Source organism: Colias croceus, chromosome 13 (genome assembly GCF_905220415.1).
Source record: "Colias croceus chromosome 13, ilColCroc2.1".
Lineage (NCBI taxonomy): Eukaryota > Metazoa > Arthropoda > Insecta > Lepidoptera > Pieridae > Colias > Colias croceus.
The window spans coordinates 9,325,772-9,341,506 of NC_059549.1; the positions used below are offsets into that span (position 1 = coordinate 9,325,772).

Sequence of the window (15,735 nt, forward strand, 5' to 3'; positions counted from 1 at the left end):
TATCTTTTATCGAGTCAGGATTATACGTAAGTTGCTGGTGTTTCTTAAGGACAGTTTGGAGTAGAAATAAATACTTCATCTCGGAAGTTTTCTAATATTTTACTATCACCACATGGTTAACAATTATTATCATGACAGACGAATATATATATAGATACAGTCTGGCAGACGAATGAACAGACACACAGACAAGCGGAGGGGCAGGCGGCAGCATCTCAGCAATAAGGCCCCGTTTTATCCTTTCGTTACGGAACTCTAAATAAATGTATTGAATATTGTTTACTAATACACGTATAGTAGATAATGTTCCTAATCCTATCTTTATTCTATGAAATATAAAGCCGTTCCAGAGATTAACCGGAGCAGGCACACAGACAGGCAGATAAAAATTGTAAAAATTACTATTTTAATATATACAGTGTACCTATATATCCGTATTACAAACAGACATTCCAATTTTATTATTGGTACATATACCTATCTATAGTTTTACATATTTCGAGTAATTATTGCAAAAATAATTAGAACACTGGCGCAAGCGTTCGGCATACTATCCGCCAACACATTCATTATGTACATACGACATACGTATATACGTATCCACTATCCAACGATGTATTATATTTATTTAATTACGATTGCTCTCAGCCAATAAATGTTGAACACAAAGCACGCGTTCTCGACGGCTCAGTAGCAACTCTCAAGGCATTCCGTTTCGAGTTTCATTGGCGCAGGAGCGTGCGCACTCGCAAATAAAATAAAATAAAAAATAGTAAAAAAACCATCAAAATGTTCCCATTACGTCGTGTCGGCAATAAGGTGTGTGATTAGTGGTATAAATAAATAAAAAAAATACGTAAAAGTTCACATGTGCTCGAAAACGAATGGCCTTTGATAAAATTAAAAAAAAAAAATTGAATTCCGAACGTCTCGTCTGTTGCAGATTTTAGAACAATGGCGGGCTCCTATTGTGGTGGCGGCAAAATCGCAGAAATACAGCACGGACACTCCTCGTCCTTTAACAATGCTGACAGACGATGAATTAGCAATGAAAGAAACAAGTAAGCATTTGTTAAATTAAACATACATGTCGACTAATTTATTTACAGTTAAAAACATTTCAACCTTACTAAAACCAGACACAATATTAGATAATAGGTATAACAATATAATCAACGATTTAACTCCAGATAAGTGAGATAAATAAAACTTATCTTACTTATATATAAATAACAAAATATATAAGAAAAAAAAAACAAAAGTAACTAAGTGTAGGTAGTTACTTACTTACTTGTAAAAACTTATAAATTTAAGGATATGATTTTTGTGTTATTGTAGTACGAATAAATATATAAATGTTACCTAAGTACTTTTAAGTTAAAAGTAGAAACAATTTAAATAACAGGTTATTAGTTGTTACACATATTATTATGTAACTTAATACGCATACAAGATATCAAACCCATATTGAATTGAGTATATTTTTGTATGTTTTCTGATAAAATAAATTCGTATCTTATTCAACTACATACTTTTTTATGTATAGAGCTTATCAAATCTAGACAGTTCAAGACACCTTTGAATATACTTTTAAATTTTAATAAATGTCATAAAATATTAGGTACGTTTATAATAAATGTAGTTAGGTAATTAAAAAATATTATTGTAATGACAAAAAAATCGCTAATCGTTCATATGTATTATTAGATAAATGAAGCGTGCTTAGGGAAAATGTAAAAATATTATTATCAGCTATATCTATAAGCACTTAAAAGACAATCAATTTTAAAGTCAGTAAAAGTTCTTATACCTTTTAGGTACCTACGAGAGCTAATAAAATGTTGTTAAATTGTAAATAATCGATCGATAAGAGTTTAATTTTAAATAAGTTTATCTTTAAAATGATACAATATACCTATTGTACTTACCGATATTTAATCTGCTGAATATTGGCTTATTGCCCATTTTTGAAAAATTTCTAACTATAGTTTTCTCTAGACTTGTATGTAAAAACATGTTCTTTATAATACCTATAATAATATAGAAGTAAGTGTAGTAGTTTCACAAAAAGGCTGTAAGGACCGGTTTTCAAGGCGTCATTCAGTTCTTACTGTAAACATGAGTTTTTATATGCCAAAGACAGTAACTCAATGGCCAAAGAATATTTTTTTTAACAATACGTACCTTGAATTTATATTTTTTGGTTTTTATGGCATTCAAATGCTTTATAAATATAAATTTATAAAGAATAGAAAAAATTCGATCACGAGGCGGGACTTGAACCCGCATCCTTCGCGCCATTCCGGGGCGGATGCCTAACCAACTCAGCCACTCGTGACCCGCCTGAGCAATCGAATTTATTCTATCCTTTCAGTTTTATGTGTCTTAAGGGACACACCGCGCGCCATCTATTGAGATGATTTAACAACCATCTCAACCAATATGAAGCACTTTTCAGTGAATACAATATTGTAACGATGGAACACGACCTTTTCTTGAATTTATATTTTTTGGTTTTTATGGCATTCAAATGCTTTATAAATATAAATTTATAAAGAATAGAAAAAATTCGATCACGAGGCGGGACTTGAACCCGCATCCTTCGCGCCATTCCGGGGCGGATGCCTAACCAACTCAGCCACTCGTGACCCGCCTGAGCAATCGAATTTATTCTATCCTTTCAGTTTTATGTGTCTTAAGGGACACACCGCGCGCCATCTATTGAGATGATTTAACAACCATCTCAACCAATATGAAGCACTTTTCAGTGAATACAATATTGTAACGATGGAACACGACCTTTTCTTGAATTTATATTTTTTGGTTTTTATGGCATTCAAATGCTTTATAAACCAAAAAATATAAATTCAAGAAAAGGTCGTGTTCCATCGTTACAATATTGTATTCACTGAAAAGTGCTTCATATTGGTTGAGATGGTTGTTAAATCATCTCAATAGATGGCGCGCGGTGTGTCCCTTAAGACACATAAAACTGAAAGGATAGAATAAATTCGATTGCTCAGGCGGGTCACGAGTGGCTGAGTTGGTTAGGCATCCGCCCCGGAATGGCGCGAAGGATGCGGGTTCAAGTCCCGCCTCGTGATCGAATTTTTTCTATTCTTTATAAATTTATATTTATAAAGCATTTGAATGCCATAAAAACCAAAAAATATAAATTCAAGAAAAGGTCGTGTTCCATCGTTACAATATTGTATTCACTGAAAAGTGCTTCATATTGGTTGAGATGGTTGTTAAATCATCTCAATAGATGGCGCGCGGTGTGTCCCTTAAGACACATAAAACTGAAAGGATAGAATAAATTCGATTGCTCAGGCGGGTCACGAGTGGCTGAGTTGGTTAGGCATCCGCCCCGGAATGGCGCGAAGGATGCGGGTTCAAGTCCCGCCTCGTGATCGAATTTTTTCTATTCTTTATAAATTTATATTTATAAAGCATTTGAATGCCATAAAAACCAAAAAATATAAATTCAAGAAAAGGTCGTGTTCCATCGTTACAATATTGTATTCACTGAAAAGTGCTTCATATTGGTTGAGATGGTTGTTAAATCATCTCAATAGATGGCGCGCGGTGTGTCCCTTAAGACACATAAAACTGAAAGGATAGAATAAATTCGATTGCTCAGGCGGGTCACGAGTGGCTGAGTTGGTTAGGCATCCGCCCCGGAATGGCGCGAAGGATGCGGGTTCAAGTCCCGCCTCGTGATCGAATTTTTTCTATTCTTTATAAATTTATATTTATAAAGCATTTGAATGCCATAAAAACCAAAAAATATAAATTCAAGAAAAGGTCGTGTTCCATCGTTACAATATTGTATTCACTGAAAAGTGCTTCATATTGGTTGAGATGGTTGTTAAATCATCTCAATAGATGGCGCGCGGTGTGTCCCTTAAGACACATAAAACTGAAAGGATAGAATAAATTCGATTGCTCAGGCGGGTCACGAGTGGCTGAGTTGGTTAGGCATCCGCCCCGGAATGGCGCGAAGGATGCGGGTTCAAGTCCCGCCTCGTGATCGAATTTTTTCTATTCTTTATAAATTTATATTTATAAAGCATTTGAATGCCATAAAAACCAAAAAATATAAATTCAAGAAAAGGTCGTGTTCCATCGTTACAATATTGTATTCACTGAAAAGTGCTTCATATTGGTTGAGATGGTTGTTAAATCATCTCAATAGATGGCGCGCGGTGTGTCCCTTAAGACACATAAAACTGAAAGGATAGAATAAATTCGATTGCTCAGGCGGGTCACGAGTGGCTGAGTTGGTTACGCATCCGCCCCGGAATGGCGCGAAGGATGCGGGTTCAAGTCCCGCCTCGTGATCGAATTTTTTCTATTCTTTATAAATTTATATAATACGTACCTTGTTTACACTTACATTTAACTTTAAGTATATAGTTAGTAATTACTAATTACCTATATAGTGATAAATGGATTTTTTTTTAATTCTGTGCACATGTTTATCGACTCTATTGCGATTCGTCCACAAATCCGTCACTTTCAAAAAGTAGAAATTTTCTTATTTCTACCGACAAGAAGAATAAAATATTATATTTTAATACCTAGCTAAACTTATTCTTAAAGTTGTGCAAATATAAAACAAATCAATCAAGTAACTTAGGTACCTACCTATACAATTGTTTTTTAAAGGTACCTATTATAGTACCTATATACTGTGACCTATACCTACTAGGTGCCAACCATACGACGTGATCTGCATCGCAAAATCGTGTTTATATCCTGTCCCAGCCTCTAAGATACCAAATCCGTGACTAAACTTAAACATCATATTATATGCCTATGTCCTATTACCTGGATAATACCTTAAGGTACACAATAAACTGACTTTTGCCTACAGGCAATGTGAAAATATTTTTTGAGCAATATATTAGTTATATTTTGGTCATATTAGGTATATTATCGTTTTTTAACAGACGTTTCCATAACATGATTGTTCAATTATTTTATGCCAAAAATAATTATTGAACTAGTTAACTTAGGTATTACAACTGCTAAAATACTAAATAAGTACTTACTCTTTTTTACAATCTGTATTTGCTCTATTTTTTATTTATTTAAACTGTTACCGAATTAAGTTTCGTTCATATAAAGATTTAAATAAATGACGCAAGACACACCCATTCAAGTTATCACAAGGTCAATGTAAACATAATTATGTGTGTGTTCTTGTGTACATAATATTATTTGTGTGTGTGCTGATTAAAATATTATTAAATAGTTTATGAACATAGATGGAAATATAATATTATGTAAAATAATCATAAATAATGATATATAAGATTTCCGTTATTAAATAAGAAAATACATAATTAATTATAGATAATTTCGCGTGTAGTAAATAAGTAGGTAATAGCCGCGTGTATGTAATTTGGTGACATTGACGATGCAATGCATGCAAATGGAGCACTTATACTTTATTAAATACCACTCAACGATCATAATAATACCACATAATACTTACTATCATTACTTTTTACCGACATAAAAAAGTAGCTTTACTTATCATGAACGCAATAATTATTGTTATGTCATTAAAATATACCGAAATTATTTATCCGCCGGACTGGAAAGGTCATGTCTGGTTGATTAATATAATCTGATAATATAAATATTAGTAACTATCTATAGTTCACTAAATCTTGTCTGTTTGTTTATAGATCGCTATCGATCGCTATCTCCTAGTGACCTAGTCTATACCTACTGCGGATTTAAAACGGTTTTTAATTTTCATCATTATAAAGGTTTTCGATACATCTTAATAAATTAACTGTTAACAAAACTGATATTTATATACTGTTTACCTAAGTTGTTTACAAAATAATTCGTAAAAAATAAAAATATTATTGTTATCCGAGTTAAAGTTATCTAAATAGGTTATTAGTTATCTACACATCTATTTTCAGGTATTTTAGAAGTGATGAAGATTGAATATCTTAGTTTCCAATTTCTAAACCGCATGCCTACGTATTAAATTCCTTTAATTTATAAAGATACCTCTACCACAGATCTCTACTAGGTATCGTATTTCACTTCTAGAACAATAATTATCCTATAAGTAGGTATTACTTAAATGAAACGAACGAATTTTGTATGGACAATGATAATACAGAATGAAGTATTATCATTTGAAAACAAATGCTTATCATCACTATGTTACTAAGTGTCCCTGATAAAAAATTAAAGATAAAATTCATAACTATAGGTACCACTGTACAATCAGTCGAAACGTCAGTTATATATTTATTTATTTAAAAATTTTCATAAAAGTGATCACATACCTACCTAGGTACTTATGTGATTTTGTTGAAAAAACTTGGTACATAAATATGCTTGTGTGTACTACCTGTATGTTAATTTGATATGAATCAATTAAATTAAAAACATATACTCAGCAATGCCTCAATTCTCAAATTAAAAATAGGTAGTTACAACAAAAGATCTTATCTTACACTAAGTGTACTTCAAATAATAATTTCGTTTGTACATAAGATAACTATATCTCCGGTGTCGTTTTGAATTTGAGATACGCAATGTCACGAAAAAGATGTTATTTTATTTCAGGAAAAGATAGATAAATATGTTTTATGTGAGTATAACCACAGTCCAAAGATAGGTAATATAATACTGTAAAATAATACTATAGTACAACATAATATAGGTAGCTATTATTTTCTAAAACCTAGGGCTGGGCTTGCAGATTTATAAACAGCAATATGCATACATCAAACATCTATATTCTATAACGACTAATATTATAAAGCTGAAGAGTTTGTTTGAACGCGCTTATCTGAGGAACTGCTAGGTAGTCCAATTTGAAAAATTATTTCGGTGTTAGATAGCCCATTCATCGAGGAAGGCTTATATGCTATATATCGTCACGCTTAGACCAACTGCAACAGGAGCGGAGCCGCACGCGGGTGAAACCGCGGTGCGCATCTAGTAATAAATAACAGTGAAATAAATGAAGTCCTAACTCTATAATACAATAATACTATTCTAATAATATATAACGATTCTACTATGAAAATAATTGTTACTGTGAACAGGTGCTTAGACCATATTATTCAGATTTTTTTTTTATAAAAAATTATAAAACATTAAGGAATGTCCTGTTATAACTATAGCTATAAATAACTCAATTTTATAGAAAATACAATAAATAATTTCAGTTCGAAAACTCGCAACGGAACAAATCGCACCTCTAGTCAAGAAAATGGAAGATGAACACAAAATCGACGAAGGCATTAGGCAAATGCTTTTTGACAATGGCGTAAGTAATAAATTATTAAAAAAATATTACTAATTATTGTCTATTAACCATTATAATAACATTGAGTTGTAACATTTTCAAAAAAGAGTGGTTATTGTAGGTACTTTCATGTTTTGAAACATTTTGATAAAATTCACATTTTTCGTGAAAATAATTTCTGCCGTCATTGGTAACGTTTTTAGAAAATAGTTTTAGCATTTGACTCTGATTTAATATCACACTACAATTCAATAATGTTCATCAATTTAGTTAATATGAATTATTTTTTTACGATGAAAGTTTTTCTGCAGCTAATGGGCATTGAAACGCCAGCGGAATACAGCGGCTCAGGATGCGGTTTCCTCACCATGATGTTAGTTGTTGAAGAGTTATCGAGAGTAGACCCGGCAGTTGCCGCTTATGTAGACATTCATAATACCTTAGTTAACTCGCTGTTCATGAAAATCGGTACTGAAGAACAGAAGAAGAAGTATTTGACGAAATTGTGTACGGAATATGTAAGTATAATAAACTTATAGACTAGCTTTAGTAGGTCTTATTTGAGTATAGTCTGTAGTTTCAGAGTCTTTTAGATATTTGAGGTACACTTCCAAAAGACAATCAAACAATATATAATCGAAACAAAACAAATACAATACTATTATCTATTCGCGTATACAGCTGATAAGAAGTGTGTGGTAATGTTTATCAGTCGTTTAGTTCTAAATTACTGTTTTAGCATAAACTAACACTCATATAGTGGGCTCTAACATCGAATAAATGCCCAAAAAGTCTGCGAACGTGCCAGTTTTTTAAATGTGCTGACATTTTTTAGGATTACACTTATCAAAGCTTTGTTAGGTTATAACGTGATATCGATATCTCAAGTGATGACCGCCAAAAGTTTTTCACGGTCACCATTTGAGCAACAGTTGATCAACATGTTGTGGAGTTGCTGTCAACATGTTGATGAGTATGAACAAAAGTTTACCATGAATATAAAGCTTTGGAAAGTTCTCGACAACTTTTATGCCTCCTCCACACTACTCGCGAAGTTGAACGAGGTTAGACGAATAGAATAATGTAGAGAGGCACTTCGGCTTACTTCGTCCAACTTTACCTCGCCTCGGCCGACTTCCGTTTGTTGTCGGTTTTTGCGCCCGAGTCAAAGGACACGAAGTTACCTGAAGTTCGTTCTGAATATGAACGTATGCGTTCCTCGCGAAGTTGAACGAGTGTGTAGTGTAGCACCGCGGACTTCAGTCAACTTCGGCCGAGTACTTCGCCGAGGAACTTCGCGAGTAGTGTGGAGGAGGCATTAAACAAAGTATCCAGCAACATTGCTGCTCAACAAATATTTAAACTAAAATATTAAAATTAACAATTATTTTTAGGCGGGTAGTTTTTGCCTAACCGAACCGACATCTGGTTCAGACGCTTTTTCCCTAAAGACTGTGGCCAAAAAAGATGGCAAGAATTACGTTATCAATGGCTCTAAGATGTGGATCTCCAATTCCGATGTGGCTGGAGTGTTCCTTGTTATGGCTAATGCTGATCCTTCTAAGGTGAGTAAAAAAAATAACAAACATTTTTTGAAAAAAAAAAAACTTAACCACTTAAATGGTCAGACATGACAAAAGTTAAAGGGGACCAATTGGAAGGAATTGAAAACATCCTCCTTTTTTAAAATAAATGAACTTCAAAAAGCATAGAAAAGTTCTTTCTTTGGTGTCATTGACCTAAAGTGTGAATTGACGCAATAAATAACCAATTGGTAAATATTGATAGTAGGTATATTTCAATTAGTTGACTTATTGTGGCTAATAATACTTTTAGTTCTGGGTCAATTTATTGAAGAAAAAATAAACAAGCTTCGATTCCTGGTGGGAAAAAGCTATAAAAATGTAGAAGGAGAATAATAACATTATTTAGCAGTTATTAAAAGTATTTTACTGTACAAACGTCAATCACTACAAAACGACTAAACAAAAACAGATGCAATTTAAATCATTTATCGTTGCACGTGAAACTTATCTCAGTATGTTAAATGTTGTTGAAGGTCCTAATGATAGTGATTATCAAACAGAAATTATCATAAAATAAACTTTCAGTCATTAAGACATAAACATGTTTTCGTTTTCTCTACGTAAGTAAATGAAAACTTTAATAATATATCTATGTGTAAATAACATAATATGTTTTCTAGTGGCTTTACCTCCATTCTATCTATGCATAACTATAAATATAACTATTTTAATATTACATTTATAATTTTATACTAATTGGGTCATAAAAAAATGTAAGTAGTAAGTATGTAAATCTACTTTTTTTCCTATTTTAAATATGATTGGACCGAAATTAAATTATAGATTTGTTCCTACTTTAATAGTTTGTTTATACATATAGAGATTGCTTTTAAGCAATAAGGTCGCCTATTGTACACTTTTCAATTTTATGTATTTATTTATTTTAAATTTCTCTTACATGTACAATGAAGTGTCATAAATAAAAAAAAACGACGGGTTGCACTCCGGGAGTGCCGGCAGAAGTGAAAACTTGATTATTAACGTTCAGCATGTTTGATGTTTTGGAATGGTATCCGTCTTACGCATGGAATATAAGGGCTAAAAAAAAAAAACATCCGTCTTACGCTTTTTCGATCAGGCCACGTGTCCTGACGCGAGTTTAAGATTTTATACCCAACGCCGCTAAAGAAGTTTTCACTTCAAAAAATAAAAAAAATAGAGATACAAACATACCAAACAATTTTATTTATTATAAAATACATATCGTATGTATACTGTATAGTATTAAATCGACTGTTATCTTTCTAGTTCACCCGGTCATTGAATTGTGATGCAATTGTCGTCATATTTATAATTATAACCATAATTACATCAAGTACTCTGAGCAAAATAAATATATAACTATTGTAAGAATTAAGCGAATAAATAAATGTGTAATTAAAAATTATAAAAGATCGTGTGTGCCGAGCACACGTGTCAGAAGTGAAACTTCTTTGAAAAGATTCAAAGATACCAAAATCGTCGCCTAACTCTACTGACGCGACCTTGAAATATGTATTACTCTCAACGCGCTTAAAGAAATTTCCTTTCAAAAACTTAGTACATGTTAACATGTAGGTACTTACATTCAAATACATGTTAACATGTAATTAGTTAAGTAATCGAAATGTATTCTTCTTAAAAATGATAAGAGAGTTAATTGATATAAATATTAAATGCCAACAAACTGTTTAAACAAATAGATAACAGAATATTATGTATAAATAAAGATAAGAACATTATCTACAAATACTTTTCTCTTTTATTCTTTGTAAAATATTACTACGAAAATAAAACTAAACCGAATTTCAATTGTCGGAACTAAACTAAATATGTATAAATGAGTATTATCATGGTATTATCGCATCCCACGTGAACAAAGTTTATTGTTCAACAAGTACAGACATCCGCACATAAAATCCCAAATAATACAAAAAAAAAACACATTTTTTCCAGGGTTACAAAGGAATCACATGTTTCATTGTAGAGCGCGATACACCCGGTCTTAGTGTCGCCAAACCAGAGAATAAGCTCGGTATCAGAGCTTCTGGCACTTGTATGGTGCACTTCGATAATGTGAGGGTACCTGAAGAAAACATCCTTGGCGAGTATGGAAAAGGGTAAGAATTAAATTTTATTTTTACCGATAAATTAAGAGCGCTTATTTCCATACATTTTTTTCGTTTATATTCTCAATTGTGTATGAATAAACATCCTCAGACCACTATAAATTAAATATACTGTGGAAACAAAAAACTGGATTCATTGTTATTGACCTTGCGTGTTTTAGTGTTCAAATGTCGCGGTTGTAAAGTTAATAATATAAGTAGATGTATAATATTATCTGCAGCTCAACATTTTATTATGAAGATAATATGGAAAATATTGTTCCTTTTTCTTTCAAATTTGGTTCAAATGATAGGCTTTCTGTTTACATTTGAGCACTAGTAAACTTATTTATTCCTGCTCCATAAGTTAAGATTCAAGCCGGGGTTTAAAGTAGAAAATTAAAATACCGACATTCATTTCACTGGTAATTTTTATACTTTTTGTTTTTGCCATAGGTACGATTTTACCGTATATTACTCGTGTTTATGTTTTGTGGTAACCACTTAGCTTCTTATCAGGTAGGCGACCTACCCTTTTGTTTGCTCTGCCATAAAAAATAGTGACTGTGGCGACATCTATTTAAATTACATATAAATAATTCCCTAAAAGCATATTTTTAGTATGAAACAGTTATATTTTAATTACTTAATTATTTTAATTTCAGCTACAAATACGCAGCCGGTTTCCTCAACGAGGGCAGGATAGGTATCGCGGCACAAATGATCGGTCTGTGCCAGGGCTGCATGGACGCAACTATTCCTTACACGCTTGAGAGGAAACAGTTCGGCAACCCTATTTATAAATACCAGGTAATAAACTTAAACATATTCAAAGTCTAAGATCTTTTGAGTCGTCGTAACATAGATTTACCATCGAAAATAGGAAAAAATACCTATTATATGAAAATGTTTTTTTGTTTTGTTTTTATAAATCCTTTTATCACAAACAATTTACAAGTATGTGTATTTTACTATATTACATTATAGACGATGTTTTATTTACCTTTCTATCACATTGAATTACTCCAAAAAAAAAGGTTCTATGCTCCTCTTCCCTGTGTATATTCTAATGTTTACGCTCTATTTCTATACGATTAAAGTAACATTTTCCAAACTGAACCCCTTAAACAAACAAAAAATTAAAAAAAAAATCCAATAACACTTAAATAATTTCCAGGGCATCAGTTACCAAATCGCGCACTTACAAACTGAACTAGAAGCCGCTCGCTTGCTCACTTACAACGCGGCGAGGCTCAAGGAGCACGGCATGGAGTTCGTAAAAGAGGCCGCTATGGCCAAATATTATGCTTCTGGTAAGTAATCATAAAAAATATCATAAGAAAATGTAGCGCTAGTTAGCCCATTTACCTTAAAAGCCATTTACCCTACTCTTTATTTTTTTTAACTGGCTCCCATTCTCTTTCTTAGTAGAAATGGGAATTATGTCCTTGTATCCTTCGTTATTTCTATCTATACTATAAATTACTAGCTGACAAACTTTATTCTGCTGGGCTTTACAATTCTATTTTTATAAATGAGATTTTTTTAAAGAATATAAAAAGAATCTAGGTTATGTAAGTTCATGGTCTATTGGGCCTAATGATAGACAAAAAAAATCCTATAACAACGAAACGCTATGACACCAGAAGAATTTATATAGAAGTCCAAAGAACTAGATTCTAATTATATTTCCTTTTCAGAAATTGCTCAAACCCTAACATCAAAGTGCATAGACTTCATGGGAGGTGTTGGCTTCACCCGAGATTTTCCACAAGAGAAATTCTTCAGGGACGCTAAAATCGGCACCATTTATGAAGGAACAAGCAACATGCAACTACAAACCATCGCTAAATTAATCGAAAAGGAATACAAACAATAAAATTATCTTTATAAAATAGACTATTTTTATATTGAAATTGTATAAATGCATTTATAAATAAATATACAGGTATATTTTAAAAATTTGTTTTATTTATCATCTACTAATCTATTCACAATGCATGATTACCCTTAATTTTAAGTTTCACTGGAAAAAGATAGAATAAACTAAAAAATGTATCTAAAACATGATTCCATTGTAACTACTTCAAAGCATGTATTGCAACAATATCTCATGAAATAAATCATATTCTGATCTATTTGTTTTAATCATAAAGATTTCAAATATCAAACAAAACAAAGACGAACATTGAAATGTAGCATTTGGTTTTCTGTAACTTAAAATGTTTGTTACTGAATTCCTAGATGTTGATAATAAAATTTGTACTCCACTTTAATATAAAACTAAAAATTTATTCATTTACTTGGGATCATGAGGCAGCTTAAACCCAACCATCTTAGCTGTTTCCTCAACCGACCTCTCTCCCTTGCCTTTAAATTCCTCATTGATTTCCTTATATATCCGAGAATTTTGTAGATATTCACAATAGCTCTTAGCTTTGAAGTGCATTTCGTCCACTGCCTTGCACAGCTGCTGGTCTGTGGTTTGATATTTGCGGTATTCACTCAAGACATACCTGGCCATTTGATTCTCAGCTAATTTTGGTGATGAACTTTGCTTCCGTAACTCTGATAGTAATTGTCTCAGTGTTGACAACGCTGGTTTTGATGTGATCGATGCCATGATTCAGACCTTCAAACAATATTTAATTTCTCAATCATAAGAGAAGTTATGAACTCCTCAGTTTCTTTGTACTCCGGTTTCTCCGTCTTTAACCAGAAATCTGATGGAACAGTTTGTAATTTGTCTTTTGAAAAATAATGAATGGATGTATCATTAAAAATGTCTTTGTAAATAAAATTGTTCTCTAACAATACTTCAGTTGTGTATGGAAATATTTTATGTATGTAGGGAACAGTCTCTGATAGCACTCTGCTTAACTGATTTTCAGTGAGCGCAGTAAAGCTGTTACATACAAGAATGCAATTTTCCAAATTTATACCCCAGTTACTCCAGAGAAAATTATTTGTCAACTGTTTAGGACAATGTGGTAAATAAACTAAAGTAATGCCTTCTTTTGATATTACATAACTTCCCTCATTATTTTTTTCTATAATATTAAGGTTATTGCGTTTTAATAGTTCACACTCTTGGCTAGTGAATATAGGATCATGTACTAGAACATTCGTTGGCTCTAAAGCTCGTGTGATGCATAATAACAACGCTAATTGATATTTGGAAATATTGCACTCTCCTATGTGACCGAGACCAAAACAAACTATTTCTGTGACTTTTGTATTCTCTGTCAAGTTACTCACAGTTTTTAATACGTCTTTTAAATATTGTGATTCCTGTACAACTTCAATAGCTGAATCTATTTGCCTGAAAATGTACAATATTTTTAGAAATAATATAACCTCAAAAATTATATTTACACACAATTTTCTATTTACCTTTGAGCTTTCACCAAATCTATATCAATATTTCGTACACAAAAATCAGACGGTTGTCGGGGCACTTTTGTCGATTTATTTTTAAAAGATTTTTTTGAAGAAACTATTTGAAACCCATCATTGTCAAATTTAGGTTGTGACATTTTGACATTTTTGTGAACATTTGTGAAGATACGAGCTTTTTGGACGTCTGTATTTATAAAGGAACACTGTGCTTTCTGGAATATTATTGCATTATTAATTGCAATAATTAACAAACGAATGTCGGATTAGTGATGCATGTGGCGCATATCGACGGTATCGATACTTTAGAAAAGACAAACATTATAAATATTAAATTTTATTTTATTTTTCCTTAGCTTTCAAATATTACTACCGAGTTCCTTGTTAAAATTACGTGCGAAGGTGTACTTAAAATAAATATCTTTCCAATCGGGGAGAATTGAGAAACGATACTTGTAATTAATATTTTCAAGTTCACGCCTAATAAATCAAGACGAGCGAAAGTATTAGGAAAAAAATACTACAAAATTTTTGTTATTACTTATTACCTAGCGGCTAGTTACTAGTAGTCTAGTGAAGTATGCAAATAAGATTGGATGGAAGCAGATGGAAGTGAGTAAAATGCGGAAATAACATTATTTCATAACCCACATATTTTAGCTTGCTTGTGATTTTATGCGCATTTATATGGTGTCCTTCTAGCACTTCAGCATTCCACACACACAATAATCCTAATTCCTAACTACATACAAAACTGTGTGCACAGCTCATAAATAATTAATAATAATACTAGACTTAGACTTTATAAGTACTACACCAGCTATTGGTTAACGCAAGATTTGAAATGTTTCATCGCTTTTTTGGCGATAACTACCTATCTATTTTAAGAATCTGCATTAGTTTATTTTCGATCGAGAACAAAAAGTAAACGAAACATTTATTGCTCTCCTGCAAAGTTTTGATAGTAAATAGTAAAGTCCGAAATACTGTATTTAAATTTTAAATACAAACTCAAACATTTATTTAATCAACTAGACATTGTTTAGAAGCGCTTTTGAACCGTCAAAATACAGAAAAATAATTTACCACCGGTTCGTAAAGCAGCAGAAAATTCATGATGGGTAGTGCAATTATAGAGCTTACTAACTTTGCGCCTGTGACTTTGCTTGCGTCTTGAAAAGTAATCTTTTGTAAAATTATTTTCGTAAGGATGTTTCTAGATTCCTTGCTTAGGTACCTGCTGTCTGCTCATTCAATAATATTTAGATCAATCGTTTGATATAGATAAGTACCTACATATTAATGGCGATGTAAAATGTAAAAAATATATTTTTACTTACTACATTATGAAATGAGTTAAAAAATTCAAGAAAAG

General features: G+C 32.0%; 3 protein-coding genes across 3 annotated transcripts; 1 reads left to right on the forward strand and 2 right to left on the reverse strand.

The window, feature by feature from the left end:
• The first annotated feature begins 645 nt into the window (after window positions 1–645).
• Window positions 646–12,926, forward strand: LOC123696632 (short/branched chain specific acyl-CoA dehydrogenase, mitochondrial). Its single transcript, XM_045642951.1, has 9 exons — window positions 646–819; window positions 944–1,061; window positions 7,212–7,312; window positions 7,603–7,809; window positions 8,686–8,856; window positions 10,813–10,976; window positions 11,630–11,774; window positions 12,142–12,277; window positions 12,665–12,926. Exons 1-9 carry the CDS (start codon window positions 790–792, stop codon window positions 12,841–12,843), a joined length of 1,251 nt encoding a protein of 416 aa, XP_045498907.1. The 5' UTR covers window positions 646–789; the 3' UTR covers window positions 12,844–12,926.
• LOC123696633 (protein FMC1 homolog) lies at window positions 12,916–14,431 on the reverse strand. The gene is made up of 3 exons (XM_045642952.1): window positions 14,358–14,431; window positions 14,223–14,286; window positions 12,916–13,596 (listed from the first exon to the last, which is right to left on the reverse strand). Exon 3 carries the CDS (start codon window positions 13,585–13,587, stop codon window positions 13,264–13,266), a length of 324 nt encoding a protein of 107 aa, XP_045498908.1. The 5' UTR covers window positions 13,588–13,596; window positions 14,223–14,286; window positions 14,358–14,431; the 3' UTR covers window positions 12,916–13,263.
• On the reverse strand, window positions 13,573–14,500 carry LOC123697062 (SRR1-like protein). Its single transcript, XM_045643480.1, has 2 exons — window positions 14,358–14,500; window positions 13,573–14,286 (listed from the first exon to the last, which is right to left on the reverse strand). Exons 1-2 carry the CDS (start codon window positions 14,498–14,500, stop codon window positions 13,599–13,601), a joined length of 831 nt encoding a protein of 276 aa, XP_045499436.1. The 3' UTR covers window positions 13,573–13,598.
• Between the last annotated feature and the right edge of the window lie 1,235 nt (window positions 14,501–15,735).

Excerpts from the sequence above, each read along its gene's own strand:
- LOC123696632 (XM_045642951.1), top strand. The coding sequence starts at position 790 with ATGTTCCCATTACGTCGTGTCGGCAATAAG. Across the intron at positions 820-943 it reads TACGTCGTGTCGGCAATAAG|ATTTTAGAACAATGGCGGGC; the intron begins GTGTGTGATTAG and ends CGTCTGTTGCAG. Across the intron at positions 12,278-12,664 it reads GGCCAAATATTATGCTTCTG|AAATTGCTCAAACCCTAACA; the intron begins GTAAGTAATCAT and ends TTTCCTTTTCAG.
- LOC123696633 (XM_045642952.1), bottom strand. The coding sequence starts at position 13,587 with ATGGCATCGATCACATCAAAACCAGCGTTGTCAACACTGAGACAATTA.
- LOC123697062 (XM_045643480.1), bottom strand. The coding sequence starts at position 14,500 with ATGTCACAACCTAAATTTGACAATGATGGGTTTCAAATAGTTTCTTCA. Across the intron at positions 14,287-14,357 it reads GATTTGGTGAAAGCTCAAAG|GCAAATAGATTCAGCTATTG; the intron begins GTAAATAGAAAA and ends GTACATTTTCAG.